This window comes from Chiloscyllium punctatum, chromosome 35 (assembly GCF_047496795.1).
Source record: "Chiloscyllium punctatum isolate Juve2018m chromosome 35, sChiPun1.3, whole genome shotgun sequence".
NCBI classification, from domain to species: Eukaryota; Metazoa; Chordata; class Chondrichthyes; order Orectolobiformes; family Hemiscylliidae; genus Chiloscyllium; species Chiloscyllium punctatum.
The window spans coordinates 18914058-18930255 of NC_092773.1; the positions used below are offsets into that span (position 1 = coordinate 18914058).

General features: G+C 42.6%; 1 protein-coding gene across 2 annotated transcripts in view; it reads right to left on the reverse strand.

Annotated features, from left to right (window-relative positions):
* Positions 1-9460: 9460 nt before the first annotated feature.
* Positions 9461-16198, reverse strand: part of LOC140459729 (deoxycytidine kinase 2-like) — a 33665-nt gene continuing 26927 nt past the window's right edge. Inside the window, exons 5-7 of one of the 2 annotated variants that reach the window (XM_072554181.1) lie at positions 14539-14654; positions 11753-11852; positions 9461-9931 (exon numbers count right to left, since the gene is read on the reverse strand). In XM_072554181.1, the coding sequence (XP_072410282.1) occupies positions 9893-9931; positions 11753-11852; positions 14539-14654 (255 nt within the window). In that variant the 3' untranslated portion in view covers positions 9461-9892. Of the gene's footprint in view, positions 9932-11746; positions 11853-12860; positions 12948-14538; positions 14655-16198 lie in introns of those variants that run through there. The other variant, XR_011953855.1, reaches the window with a different exon arrangement.

Here is a 16198-nt window from a genome sequence, read left to right on the forward strand (position 1 = left end):
ACTTTGCAAGGTAACAAGATCTAGACAGTATCCGGGCTTGGGATGAAAAGTAGCAGATCAATTTTGTGCTACACAAATGGGGGATGGTCAGGCAATGACCATCGCCAAGAAGAGACAATCTAACCAATGCCCCCTCAGTTACCATCACTGAATTCCCTGCTATCAAGATCCTGGGAGTTACTGTTGATCGGAAGCTCAGCTGGACTCACCACAAAAACACAGTGACTATAAGAGCAGGTCATAGACCAGGAAAACTGCAGTGGGTAACTCACATCCTCAATCCACAAAGCCTGTGCACTATCAATGACGCACAAATCAGGATTGTGATGGAATACTCCCCACTTGCCTGGATGGGTGCAGCTCCAACAACACTCAAGAAGCTTGACACCATCCAGGATAAATTGATTGGCACCACATCCACAAACATCCACTCTCTCTATCACTGACCCTCAGTCAGAGCAGTGTGTACAGTATCATCTAGAAAGTTAAGGGCAGCTGACACAATGGAACATGACCCCCTGTAAGTTCCCCTCCAAGCCACTCACCGTCCTGACTTGGAAATACTTCAACGTTTCTTCAGTGTTGCTGGCTCAAAATTCTCGGCATTGTGAGTCAACCCACAGGATGTGAACTGCAGGGCTTCAACAAGGTAGCTTACCACCAGCTTCTCAAGGGCAACTGGGGACAAGCAGTAAATGCCAGCGACAAACATGTCCCATGTGCGAATAGGAAAACAAGAGTCGATAGTGCAAAATCATTTCTGCTGGTGAGTGAATCAATAATCAGAGGTTATTATTTAAAATGGTTGACAAAGATTTAGAGGGGAGATCTGAGAATTTTTTTTCAACTTCAAGTTGTCGGGATCTCAAATACTTTAGGATTTTGAATAAATAATTTTTAATTTGATGTTGAGGAAATTATGAATGCTCTTTTTGGAGCTAGCATGGGCGCAATGGGTTGATTGGTCTGCTTCTATATTGTATGCCTCTATGAATTTATAACCTGGTACAATTTCCAGTTTATGAAAAGAATTGGAGAACAGTTCATTTGGCACAACCCATCGTGTGACTAATGTTTTAACAGTTAAGAGCAATCCATGAGCTATAAATACTGTTTTAAGTATCCTGTTGGTAACATAAAACATTGTGTGCTCTCACAGTTGAATCATTCACTCTTTTCGGCATGTGTGTGTGTGTTTGTGAGACTTGCAGTACCTCAGGCATTGTGGAACACCCATTGTAATGTTATCTTTCAGAGGCATAACGGAAGTCTATTATCAAGAGAATGTACCACAGGTTCTTGATCAGTGAAAGCTATAAATTAGGCGTGTGCTAGGAGAGGATGTGGTGTGTTTAAGTACGTAACAAAGAACGTTATTGTGTCACTTTGTCAATTGCAACACTCAGACAAGAAAATGCAACTTTAAATCAATTTGCTCTGAATGGAGGAATGGCATTACATTTTAAAATCTGTATTTTTGGAACCATGCATGATGGTTGCGATTTTTCCAGTTGTACATGATGCACTGTTTTATTTGTCTGGTTCCAAGATTGCATGACAGAAGAAATGCAAATTGTGTGTACATTTATTGGGAGCCACTGAACTGAGCACGCAGGTAAAATCTAATGCTGCTTTTGTTGGTCATTTAAGGTGGGCGAGGAGCTATCGGTAATAGTTCAGTGGTCGTGATTTTCACCAGTCCCAGTCCAATTCAGAGGACATGAGCATCCAAGATCGTCTATTTCTAAAGAAATCCAAGAATCAAATTCATGCCATTTTGGTTTAACATGAGATTCTTTGAGTGATTTCAGTCATTATATTTCCAATGTGGGGACCTCAGTGATAGTAAATTTGAAAAAAATTCTAAACCCACCATTTAACCTTTGACAAAGTGCCTCACAGGAGGTTGTGAACTAAATTTGGAACACATCGCTTTAGGGGCAGGTTATTAGCATGGACAGAGGATTGGTTGACTCTCAAAAAACAAAGAGTCAGGATAAAGGGTCTTTTTCTCGATCAGAGTCAAAAAGCGTGGAACTGGAAAAGCACACCAGATCAGAGAGCATCCAAGCAGCAGGGGAGTCGATGTTTTGGGCACAAGCCCTTCCTCAGAAATGTGGGGTGGAGGCAAGAGGGCTGAGAGATAAATGGGAGGGCATGCTGGAGGGAAGGTAATTTGGAAGGTGTTAGGTGGATGAAGGTGGGGGGGGAGGGTAATAGTGATAGGTCAGAGCAGAGATTGGAGCGGATAGGTGGGAAGGAAGATGGACAGGTAGAACAGATCAAGAGGGCGGTGCCGAGTCGGAGGGTTGGACCTGGGATAGGATAGGGGTAGGGGAGATGTGGAAACTGGTGAAATTGACATTGATGTCGAGTGGTTGGAGCTTCCCAAGGTAGACCAGACATTCCTCCTCCAGGCATCGGGTGGCTTAGATTTGGCAATGAAGGAGGCGCAGGACTTGCATGTCACTGGCAGAGTGGGAGGGGGAATTGAAGTGGTCAGCCACGGGGCAGTGGGGTTGTTTTATGCGCGTGTCCCGGAGATGTTCCCTGAAATGTTCCGAAGTGGGTGTCCTGTCTCCCCACTGTAGAGGAGACCGCATCGGGAGCAACAGACACAGTAGATGAGGTATTTGGATACACAGGAAAATCTCTGCCGGATGTGAAAGGATCCTTTGGAACCTTGGATGGAGTTAAGGGGCAAGGTGTGGGCTCAGGTTTTACACCTCTTGAAGGTGGCAAGGGAAGGTGCCAGAGGTGGATGGTGGGTTGGTGGGAGGGGGGACATGGACCTAATGAGGGAGTTGCAGAGTGGGTGGTTTCTGTGGAATGCTGATAGGGGTGTTGAGTGAAATATATCTCTGGTGGTGGGGTCTGACTGTAGGTGGCAGAAATGGCGAAGGATGATGTGTTGTATTTGGAGATTGGCGGGGTGGAAGATGAGGACCAGAGGGGTTCTATCCTTATTGCAGCACACAGCTGTGCAGCAAGACATCCATTCCCTTGTGTAACTGCACCAGTTGGTACAGTAGGTCAAGGCATGGAGATTGCCAACCCTGGGGTGGGGAAGTCCAGAACGAGAAGGCATAGGTTTAGGGTACGAGGGGAAAGATATAAAAGACCTATGGGACAACCTTTTCACGCCGAGGGTGGTACGTGTATGGAATGAGCTGCCAGAGGAAGTGGTGGAGGCTGGTACAATTATAACATTTAAAAGGCATCTGGACGGGCATATGAATAGGAAGGGTTTGGAGGGATATGGGCCGGGTGCTGGCAGGTGGGACTAGATTGGGTTGGGATATCTGGTCGGCGTGGACGGGTTGGAGTGAAGGGTCTGTTTCCGTGCTGTACATCTCTATGACTCTATGTAGGTAAGTGCTAAATTAGCACGGACAAAAAGAGAAAACCCGGAGTTGCAACCCAGTCCAACTCCTCAGCTGGATTCAGGTCCATGTATGCAAACTGTTGCTCAGCAGCCTGCCAATGCTAGTTGTCGTTGTGTATTGCAATATACGTCTGTGCTTCCAGAGCACTCTGCCAGTGTATCAGAGAAGTGCCATGCTGGTCATGTAGGGTTGGCAGATGCTAGATGACAACATACATGGACAAGGCATGCATGCAGCTGGTGCATGTGGAATGTGCCCTGATCTACACTTTAACCTAATACACCAGAAGTTGCTCAGATTCAGTGTGCCCTAGTTTCCTTGTTGAATTTTCACTATGTCAAGCTTATTTGGCAAGTTCAGTAAGACAGGAAGTTGAATATTAATAAGGGGAGTTGGGTCAAGGGGAGTTTAAGAAGCAATAATCCCCTTTAATTGGCAACTTGCTCCTGACAAACCAGCAATTCGCTGTGCTGCTTGTGAAAAGCATGAAAGATGGAGCGGGCTTGCTCTTAACATCAAGATTGGCCTCACTTGACTTCTTGTCCATTACTTCCACAAATCTTGCCACATTGCTCAGACCCCTCAAAGTTTCCGGCCAGAGCTTCTGAAGAGCACCCAAGGCAATAGGTTCTTAATTTCCAATGTTTGAGCAAAATTCTGCAAATCCAGTAATCAGTTGAATAGGTTTCACCAGCTCATTCATGTCATTTGAGGCTCAGCGGGTAGTATTGCAACTTCTGAGACGGAAACTTATTAATTTAAGTCCCACTCTCAAAACTTCAGGACAGAAATTCAGGTTGTCACTTTCGTGCAGCACTGAGGGAGTGCTGCAATCTCAGAGGTGCCATCTTCCAAATGAGACAGGAAGCCAAGATATCAGCTGTTCTGCAAAGTATTTACAACATGCAAAGAATAGTACAAGAGATATTCCTAGGACTCTGTCCAATATTTATCCCTCAAACACAGAAAGAAAAACAAATTCTGATCAGTATGACACACTATTTGTGGGAGCTGCTTGTATGCATATTCATTTGCATGTTCCCTAAAGTGATTGGCTTCTTACTTTCATTTGTACAGAAGGGGAGGCTTTGATAAATTGCAAGTGTTGGAATTGCTCGAGGCAAACTTCAATTCAGGAGACAAGCATGAACACGTTATGAATAGTTAAGCATTCTGCATCATGAGATATAACAGTTTCATCAACAGGCAAGGAACAAAATCGGTGCATGTTTATTGAATGATAATGCATCCCCAATTCTTGACAAATAACAGTTGATATTTACCGCTTATGTTTGGCTTCACAATTGAAGACAGACGTAGCATCTGAAAATCATCAACTGCATTTTTCAGCAGAAGCAAAATAGCATGAGAACTCTGATCTATTAACCTGGCATGTGTGGTGGACTCTCAATAATATCTTTCACTAGAAGGGAGCCAACTACAAGGCTGCAAAATGCTGCATCTGAACTCAACAACTGACCATTTGATCAAAATGGAGGCAGAGCAAGTCTGTACTGACAGACCTCTGGACCAGTATCAGGACTTCCCCTGACAAATTGAATTGAACTTATTGTCACGTGTACCGAGGCACAGTGAAAAGCTTTGTCTTGTGAGAAATCCAGGCCGATCACAGAGTTAAGTAGCATAGATAAGTAAATGATAGGTAAACAGCAGCAAAAACAAAAACACAGGGACAGGCGAATAATAAGAGTTTGTGAGTCCATTCAGTATTCTAAAAACAGTAGGGTAGAAACTGGCTGGTGCGTGTGTTCAGGCTTCTGTACCTTCTCTGCAATGGTAGAGGTTGTAGAAAAACATTACCAGGGTGGGATGGATCTTTGAGAATGCAGGCAGCCTTTCCTTGACAGTGGGCCTGGTAGATGGATTCTATAGATGGGAGGTTGGCCTTTGTGATTGTCTGGGCCGAGTTTACCACTCTCTGTAACCATCTCCGATCTTGCATGGTACAGTTGCCGTACCAGGTAGTGATACATGCAGATAGAATGCTCTTGATGGCACACCTATAAAAATTGGCGACTTCCTCAAGATATTCCACGTCTGACAGCATCTAGACCAGGCTATAGGAAAATAAGACAGATCCAGTTCGGTTTCCCCAACAAAGTTTAGATGTGATAGTCTTAGAAGGAGTGGCAAGAAACTATCCTGGTCAGACCATGAGAAGGAAATGTGGGTGAGGAAGGTAGGTGGCAGTCAGAGATCTGATCAACATTTTTTTTAAGTTGTGTGAGCGCACAATATTGGCAGTGGTCAGGCAGAGAAGGTGAGGCTTGAAGGCGAATGAACAATAGCAGGATGGGGACGAAACCAGTCAACCCCTGTTCAAGGCCTTAATTAGTCTAAATTATTTTAAAAAGTTAATTGCTGCTTATGACCAAGCTGAGCTGCAACAGAATGGCCAAGAGTGAGGACTGTGGCAAGGAAATGGCATGCCAGTGAACTTTAGGCAAGTATACTACTACTTACCTTGAATCACTGGGCCCAGAATCCTGTACACAAAGCACGAGGAAACGGTGCCCACTGACCCATTTTTCCATCACATGCTGTCCAATTTTAATGCCATCCCAAAAGTTCTATTTCACTGTATAATTTTAGCTGTGTCACAGTGTGGAAGTTTAACACGGTAATTAATATTTCAATCTTCCAAGTAATTTGATTTTTCTGCTCCTTTATATATGCTTTGAAAGTATTCTGTCAGTGAAGTCACCCCTAGGTTTTATCTGTACAGCTAATAGCTGAGAATTGTGATTCTGCACAACAGGATAACCATTGAGTGACTGTCAGGAGCGATATATTAAACAGGAAGTTTTTAACATTTATTGGCATTATTATAAACCTCCAAAGTTACTCTCTTTTCAGCTACACTTACGAACATAAGACTATAATAAGGCTGGAAGAAATAGGCACAGGAAACAGTGACTCCTCCACCAGCAGAAATACCAGCACTGAACCGATGAGGAAGTTCATACATGACCTTAACCTGAACCAGTCAAAACTGAAAACCAGCAGAAAATATTGTCAAAATATATGCTGTGTATACTTGTATCACAGTGAAATATGAGACACCTTTTTCACCAAGTTAAGGGGTCAACTATTATACAAAGAACAAAGAAGAAGAACAAAGAAAATTTACAGCCCCTTCGACCTTCCAAGCCAGTGCTGATCCAAATCCACTATTGAAACCTATTGCCCAATTTCTAAGGATCTGTATCCCTCTGCTCCCCACCTACTCAGACATCTGTCCAGACGCACCTTCAATGAATCTACCATGCCTGCCTCTACTACCTCTGCTGGCAATGCATTCCAAGCACCTACCACCCTCTGTGTACTTTGCATGTGTATCCCCCTGAAACTTTTCACCTCTCACCTTGAATGCATGACCTCTTGTTATTGAATCCCTCACTCTGGGAAAAAGCTTAACTCTTTCCACCCTGTCTATTCCTTTCATGATTTTGTAGACCTCAATCAAGTCCCCCCTCAATCTCCTTTTTTCTAATGAGAACAATCCTAACCTACTCAACCTCTCTTCATAGGTAAAACCTTCCATACCAGGCAACATCCTCATAAACCTTCCCTGTACCCTCTCCAAAGCGTTCACATCCTTTTGGTAATGTGGCGACCAGAACTGTGCACAGTATTCTAAATGCAGCTGAACCAAAGTCTTGTACAATTTTAACATGACCTGCCAGCTCTTATACTCAATACCCCGTCCGATGAAGGCAAGCATACCATATGCCTTCTTGAGCACTCTATCCACCTGCGCAGCCACTTTCAAGGTACAATGGTCCTGAACTCCCAGATCTCTCTGCTCATCAACTTTTCCTAAGGCTCTTCTGTTTACAGTGTAGTTCATTTTAGAATTAGACTTACCAAAATGCATCACCTCATACTTACCTGGATTGAACTCCATCTGCCAATTCTCCACCCATTTCTCCAGTCTATCTATATTCTCCTGTATTCTTTGACAGTTTCCTCTGCTTTCTGCTACTCCATCAATCTTATATCGATAATATTGTCAAGGGGGTTACGCTGAAGCTCAGGGCTGATACAGAAACAGAAAACCATGCGAGATCTTTAACATCTCAGTCTCAGACATACATGGTTCACAACTAAGTGGACTGGAACATGGAAACAGAGGCAGTCCATTCAGCCCCTCGATCTTTTTCTGCCACTCGATAAGATCATGGTTGATCTGTGGCCTAATTCTACATGCCTGTCTTTGGCCCATATCCCTTCATACCCTTGCTGAATGAAAATCTATCTATCTCAGATTTAAATATCACAACTGAATTAGCTTCAACCACCGCTTGAGGAACAGTGTTTCAAATCTCCACTAGTCTGTGAGTTGAGTATTTTCTAACATTTCCCCTGAATGGCCTGGCCCAGATTCTGAGATGATGCCTCTGGTTCGAGAACCTTCAACCAGTGGAAATAGTTCATCTTTATCTGCCTTGTCTTTTCCTGTTAATAACCTCAATCAGATCACCCCTAACCTTCTGCATTCCACAGTATAAAGGCTAAATCCATCAAATCATTCCCCTGATAACCCCTGAAGTCCAGATAGCATCCTTTTAAACTATGTTGATCTTCATACAGACCCAAGCCATCCTTCCTAACGGGTGGGTGGTGGGAGTTGCCCAGATCTGCTCACAGTACTCTAAGTAAGGTGTAACTTGGGTTTTGTGAACTGCAGCATAACATCTGCATCCCGATATTCCACCTCTTTTGATATGAAAGCCAGCATTCCATTAGCCTTCCAGACTATTTTCTGCACTTGTTCAGGCATTTTAAAGAGCTAAGCACCTGAACCCCTAAATCTTGTTGGACAGTACATATTTCACTTGGTGCTTTCTAAAAATAACCCAATCTATCCTTTTCTGTCTGCCACAACCTTGCCCATTCACCTCATCTAGTAATATCCTGTTGTAAGTTTATGCTGTCGGATATTTGACTTCATGCAATTATCAAAATTGTTAATTGATACTATGAATAACTGAGACACCAACATAGATCTCTGCACCAACCACCATCTTGAGCACTTAAGCATGATTTCAACCCTGTTTCCTGACACTTGACTAATTTCCTATCCATATCAGCCCTCAATTTCCCCCTCAATTCTGTGGGCTTTCACCTTGGTTGATGATCTCTTGCGTGGGACTTTATCAAAAGCCTTTTGGAAGTTCATATAACAACATCCATTGACTTATCTCTGTCCACCTTTGTCATCTCTTCAGAAAGTTCTTTCAATAAGCTGTCAATAATCTCTTCTTTTTCTAGACGGCCATTTGGCTGTTTATGACAATTGAGTGAGCTTAGATTAGTTTCTGAGGAATTTAAATAATTTGCTGACAGCGCACAGGTGCTAGTTACACTGATTCTACAGTTTTTTTCAGTCTTTTTCCAAGAGAAATTAAATTAAAATTTGCACAGTACCTCAGTGGAGAAACTGCGCTCAATGATCAAGCACTGAATCAGGGAGATCAATGTGGATTTCACCAGTTTCCTCATTTACCCTCCCCCACCTTATCCTAGTTCCAACCTTCCAGCACATGACCTGTCCTACCTGTCCATCTTCCTTCCCACCTCTCCGCTCCACCCTCCCCTCTAACCAATCACCATTACCCCCACCTCCATCCACCTAATGCACTCTCAGCTACCTTCCCCCCAGCCCCACTCCCCTCCCATTTATCTCTCCACCTCTAAGGTTCCCAGCCTCATTCCTGATTAAGGGTTTTTGCCTGAAACATTGATTTTCCTACTGTTCAGATGCTGCATGACCTTCTATGCTTTTCCAGCACCACTCTCTCGACTCTAACCTCCAGCATCTGCAGTCCTCACTTTTGCCCGTTGCTTCATACACCCATCTCTATTCTATTTTTCTTAGTGCACCGTGAGAAAATAAGCAGACTCAAAGCAGAGGGTCTTAAAAAACTGACAGTAGACTTGTTAAGAGATGTGTGAAAAATGAAGAAGTATTGGCCAAATATTAGGGATCAAATTTTCACATGAGATTGATTATTACTTGAGTATATGGCACTAGTAAAGTTACTTCGAAGTGATCCACCATGCAATTTTATTGAGTAAATTATAAATTACCAACAATCCTCAGTTCAAAACCAAGAATCAGCAGAAAAGTTAAAAATCAGTTTTGATCTTGTGTTACATGTGATGGTTTATGTTTAAAAAAAAACAAAATTGGATAGGATGAAAGTATGGAGTGTTAAATATTCCATTGAAAGAGACCAGATTAATTGTCATTTCCAATCGTTTCTGTGTCGCCATGAGAATACCACCCAATGTTCTGCAGAAAATCCATTAACACAGTAAGAGTTAATATCTGCACAACTGAACCCAAGTCCTATTTAAATAAAGGATAGAGCTTGACATGAACGATGCACTAAAACCTGGACGAATATCTCAGTCACCGAGTCTTCGCTCACTCTACATTATTCCTATTCAAAACAGGTTCTCAAAATGACAAGGGTGTTTCATTTTTCCAACTTCAGACTGTTCACAAACTTCTTCACCTGAAAGAGGAAGCAGAACCAAAAATAAGACACTGCAGTACAACATCAAAACCTCTTTTATGAACAAAACCCGGAACTTTCATGGACCAGGACCAAAAATGAAATGTGTGCAGCAATCACCAATGTTCTGCACAACTGTTGCCAACAGTTACCCCAATTATTACTTTATGCCTTGATGTAACACCCTTGTTACTGCCGAGGTAATGCTGCGGGATTAAGAATCATGGGAGCACAATATAGGCCTTGATTGTTTTGCTTGAAGATTTTGAGGACAGATAAATATTGAAAGCTTCATGCATCATGACAACTATCAGCACATGTGCAGTAATTTTTATGTTGTCACACAGAATATGTAGGATTTGGAAGAAGTTTCAATTGACCATGATGATTGGAGACGGCCTATTGTAATGTAACTCAATGGAAAGACCGCATCCCTGTAAAAGTTTTCTTGATGCTCCAGTTCGCACATAAAATACAGAAGTAACTTCCTGGTCACAATTTCATACTGCAGCCTTGCTGATATTAAAGAGATCAGCATGGGTGTTTCTGCTTGAAGTTCCCATGCGAGAAAGTGGGTGTGGTTGTACACTTGCGTAGCCACAGACAGTACAATGTGAACAGATGCTTGTGACTGCAGAATGCCATGCTGTAGCCTCTTTTGTGAATTTCAATACTCAGCCCAAAACTAAAGTTCTCCTGGGACCAGGATGTCAATATATTCTTTGGAAGGAGTAACATTTGAGGAGATGGGAATCCTCCTTCAATTATATTCTGTGGTGAGTGACTGCAAGGTATAAGTCAGGGGTATGATGGAATACTCTGCATCTGCCTGGAGCAGGGCCAAGCCGATAATACTCAGGAAACTTGACACCATCTAGACAAATAGCTCACTGATTTGGCACCGATCCACCACCCAAAACACTGACTTCTCCACCAACAAATAGTGGCTGCAGTATGAATATCAACTACAAGATGTGTTGCAACAAACAGCCTTGGTTTCTTCAACAGCTGGAACTCCCTTTATTACAGAATTGGGGATGCACCTCCATGATAAGGACAGGAGTGGTTCAAGAAGGCAGTTCACCACTAGTTCTTGAGCAATGAGGGACGGGCAACAAATGGTGACCTCACCAACAATGCTAAACTCACTTCATGTGAAAAGATTTCAACTAAGTGCTTCCCAAATTTGTGACCTCTACCTCCAAGAAGGACAAGGGTCACAAGTGTATGGGAGTGCCAATATCGATTGATTTCTATCTATGTTACTCGATTCCCCTACAGCGTGGAAACAGGCCCTTCGGCCCAACAAGTCCACAATGACCCTTCGAAGAGTAACCCAGCCAGACCCATTTCCCTCTGACTAATGCACCCCACACTATGGGCAATTTAGCATGGCCGATTCACCTGATCTGCACATCCCCGGACTGTGGGAGGAAACAGGAGCACCCGGAGGAAACCCACGCAGACACAGGGAGAATATGCAAAATCCACACAGATAGTCGCCTAAGACTGGAATTGAACTAGAGTCCCTAGTGTTGTGAGGCAGCAGTGCTAACCACTGGGCCACCGTGCCGCTCCATACTGACTTAGGAATATTTCAGAAATCCTTCGGAATCTTTAGGTCAAAATCCTGGAGCATACTGTCAACCAGCACTACTGAAATCTCTTCACCATGAGGACTAGAATGGATCGACAGACAGTTTACCAGTATCTATCCAAGGGTAATTAGAGATGAACAACAAATTCTCAGCTTATATTCAATGAATAAACAAACTGAGGAAAACCGAACAAAATAAATCACAAGAAAGAACAGCACTTTACATCTTCAAACAGCTTTTCTCGTCTTGTTTTATCATCTTCAAACTCTTCATTGACATCCAACACCAAGACTGGAATGTTCTTCAGATGTTCAAAGTGCAGTCTGTTGAAAATGAAAAGAGTGGATATAATTCCTCATGGAAAAAAAACTCTTCCACACATCATAATTCCTCTCCAGGTTGCAGCTAGCAAACTGACTAAAAGCGTTTCATCCCTGTTCTCACTGGATGATCATTACTTGTTCTCTCCTTCTGGGTGATGTCTGATCTGTGCTGTTCTTACATCTGATAAAATAGATCCAGGATGATATTTAGCTGAATTCTATCACCATTGATGGGCACTGGCTGCATTCCCAAAGCAGTGTTGTGCTTTAAATCTATTGGCCCTCTGATTAGTTAGCAGCTCTGAGACATGAGACTTCACGTCAGATAGGGCAGAAATCATGCCTTTAGCCCAAGTGATGCTAAATCACTGCGGATAGGGGACAGCCTTGACTTTTTAGTGAGGGTAAGTGGGGGGGGGGGGGGGGCACTGCTCCAGTGTAAATATCCAGCTACAGATCATTTTTACTGAAAATAATATTTGGCTACAAAGTTTCAATCTTTATATAGAGGATTTAAAAAACACAAAAGTTTCTGGAAGTACTATACTGCCTGTAAGAAATTGAGGAAGATTCATTTTTACTGGTGTCGCCTTGCACATACAGTCCAGCACTTCTTGACCCCCTTCCTGTCATGATTGGAAGCAGGTTAACCTCAGAGACGATGAGGTCATTGAGTGGGGTTGTCGACCTGGCCAATCAAGAGAGTCCTGTCCTCCCCTTCACTTTTTTGATCACGCAGCATTGCCCTTTGACGAGAAGGGAATTGGTAGTCACTGGCCGGTCTCGTGTTTCTTTTCTTCTTGGTGAGTGGAAAATGAACAAAGATTTGTACACCTGCTGTCTTTCACTGTGTCTCACACTTTCACACACACACTATAAGCACTACCGCTGTAAGGTGGTATAGGGGAATAGATTAAATAAAAAACAGGAGATTTAGAGTCTCCTCAGTTTAGGGGGCTGAAAATATATATATAAACAGAAGAAACATAACCAGGAGATGAAAATCACCTCAGTTCAGTCCTCAGCTGGCTGGCCTCACAGTCAGTGTACTGTGAGGAGGAAGAGTGTTTCCTTGGCTAGGGAGATGTTTGCTTTCTGTGACAGAAAAAATATAAACAGGAGATTAGAAGCTCCTCAGTTCAGGTACTGGCTGGGCCACAGCCAGAATACTGTGCACAAGTAAATAATGGGTGACTTGGTGACAGGATACTGGCCTCTGTGCAGTTATTTCAATTTCCTTTTATCTCCTTTACAGTTTTGATCTCTTTACACGAGAAGGGATAGACTTGCATTCACAAAAAAACTTCATGAGGCTGATTCTTAAAATGAAGGGGCTGTCTTGCAAGAGCAGCTTGAGAGAGTTGGGTCTGTACCCATTATAGTATAGAACATATTCAAGGTTCTGAGGAGACTCAGCAAGGTAGATGTTGACAGTATGTTTCCCTCATTTGGGATCTGAAGTAGAGGGGGAGAGTTTATAAATAAGGGAGGGTTGGTACTGTGTGGAATGGTTTTCCCCAGAAAGCAGTGCAGGCTAGGACATTCAATACCCTCAAGACTGAATTGGAGAGTGTTTGAGTGACAAAGGAGTCCAGAGAGTAAGGACACAAACCAGTCAAGTAAGCCAAGTTAAGGCCGCATCAGCTATGAGCACATTGAAAGGTGCTGCAGGTTCGAGTGGGATAATGGCATCTCCTGCTCCTATTTCATATGATTTTAGAAGGAGAGTTCAAAAATAGGGAAATTACGCTAAACTGACTAAATACACAACATCTGATTGTTCCATTTAATTTTGTGGAAAAGTTGCCCTGGAGGGAGCCCAGAAAACTTGTTCTTCTTGGAGCACCGTATACCAAGAAGTGATCTAACACAGAGGTACAAAATCACAAATGCAGGAAATAGTGATAGTTCTAGTGACAGAACAGAGAGAAGACACAATGAAATGTCAGTGGCACCAAGGGTATCACAGCAAATTGATCTGGAATGCATTCTCTAAAAGTATGGCATTTGCAGATTCAATAGTAATTTTTGAAAGAGGATTGGCTAAATATTGCAAAGGAAAATTTTCCAGGGAAAGAAGGAAACTGCAGCAGAGTGGGACTCACTGGACAGCTCTAGTCTGACGTATCATTCAATGATTTAACTTTTACAGAATTCTGGGCATTAAGCTGCATTTTTGCAGACTCAGTTGTTGAATTGTGCTTTTTTGAGAAGCAAAGCAGAAAAAGAATAGCAAAATGGCAGGAAGAACCATTAAGTTAAGGTTCAGGGAACAAAAAAATCATCCCATTTTGATCAGTGGCAGACAAGCAGGAGGCTGGGAGAACACAGCAAGCCAGGCAGCGTCAGGAGGTGGAGAAGTCAATGTTTTGGGTGTAAACCTTCTTCAGGACTGGGAGTGAGTGGAGGAGTAGCTGCAGATAAAGGAGGTGACGTAGGCAGGGTGGTGAAAGCAGGTAAAGGGTATGACCTAGTTGGTCAATGGGAGGAACGAATCCGGTAGGTGGCCGAGAGGAGTGGAAGGAAGAAGGAGGGGTTGAGAAGAGAGTCGGGGGAAGGCAAGGGAGGTTACTTGAAATTGAAGAACTCAATGTTGAGTCCATTTTCATCAGCTGTCATTAGAATTTGCAATTTGCCATGAAATTAAACGCAAAAGAACAGAAGAATTAGAATCAAAACCACTTACTCTGTACAGCGTTTCACAAGCCAGTTTTCATGTTGTGAATGGAGTTGTTTCAGGTACTCCAGCTGAATTTCCTTTTCTTCATCTCTACCCCTTCGGTGTAATCTTTCCAAACACTTCTATGGAAAAGAAATGATGGCTCTCTCAAAATCTTTCAGAGACAGAAAACAGTTCAAATAATGCATGTAACCCCATATTTCCAATTACCAGTTAAATGTATCAATTTTCTTTGGTCAAAAGTCATGTCACTTTGGGGAGCAAGACTTAACACTATCATATGGGAAAAGTCTCTCATTGTAAACGTAGATCAGAAGCTTTTCCTCATCCTGCTGAGCAAACTTCGCAGCGTTGAGTCATAAGCTTCATTTTTATTTGTATCTTTGAAAATATCCCACTGCAGTCTCATTTTCAATGTATTGCTTACTTTAGTATCATTCATAAATGCAACAACCTTGCAGGTGATTTCAGAGTCCAGCCCATTTATGTAAATAAGACATGAGAGATAAGTTCACCATGCACTGATCCCGTTAAAAACACCACTCAACGGCTTCTTCAAATGCAAGAAAACACTCCGACATTGCTTCCTTTTTTAGTCAATGTTTATATTTTATTCTTATGACCCCAGTTTTTTGGGACTTTCTTTACATTTACCCACCTAAACTCTTGCATAGTTTTAAAGACCTCCTGGTAACTTCTTGGCCTTTTATTTTCCACTGAAAAGAGCTCCAGGCTTTTCAGTCTTTCCAGATAGATATCACCTTTTACGTCTGGTAGCAATTTTGCCCATCTTGTTTGATCTTCTGTTCTCTCACTCCATCTCTACCGAAACATGGAGTCCAGACAAGTGCACAGTACTCTTAATGTTTCTCATTTAAACCCTGTACAAAGATTGTGACAACAGATTCACGTTTGTCTGGTGCACAAAGTTTGTGACCTACATGTAAATGGCGATGTGGGAGTATTATATAGTGGCAATTGTGGAAAGGACTAGGTACCTAATATTAAAGTTCACAAAAAGTTCACAAAAGATAGGTCGCCCAGTTATAGGAAGGATATTATTAAGCTGGAGAGGGTCAGATTTACCAGGATGTTGCTGGGTACGGAAAGTTGGAGTTATAAAGGAAGCCTGCAAAGCTGGGACTTGTTTCACTCGAGCACAGGAGGTTGACAAGTGACCTTACAGAAGTTTGTAAAATCATACCAGGTATATGTACGATTAACGGTAGGTGTCTTTTCCCTAGGATCGGGGATTTCAAGACCAGCACCACATTTTTAAAATGAAAGGAGAGAAATTGAAAAAGGGGCAAATTTTTTCCAGAGGGTGGTTCACATGTGGAATGAACTTCCTGAGGAAGTGGTGGATGTGGGCACAATTACAGTGTTGAAAAGACATTTGGAGAGGTACACAAATAGGAAAGACTTGGAGGGATGTGGGCCAGGAAAAGGGACTAGTTTAGCTTGGGATTATGTTCAGCGTGGGTAGTACAGAAAGCAGCGATCGAGTGAATCCTTAGAAGAGTATAAAGGCAGTAGGAGTATACTGAAGAGGGAAATCAGGAGGGCAAAAAGGGGACACGAGATTGCTTTAGCAAATAGGGTTAAGGAGAATCCAAAGGGATTTTATAAATAGATTACAGACAAAACTGCACTTGGAGTATTGCAT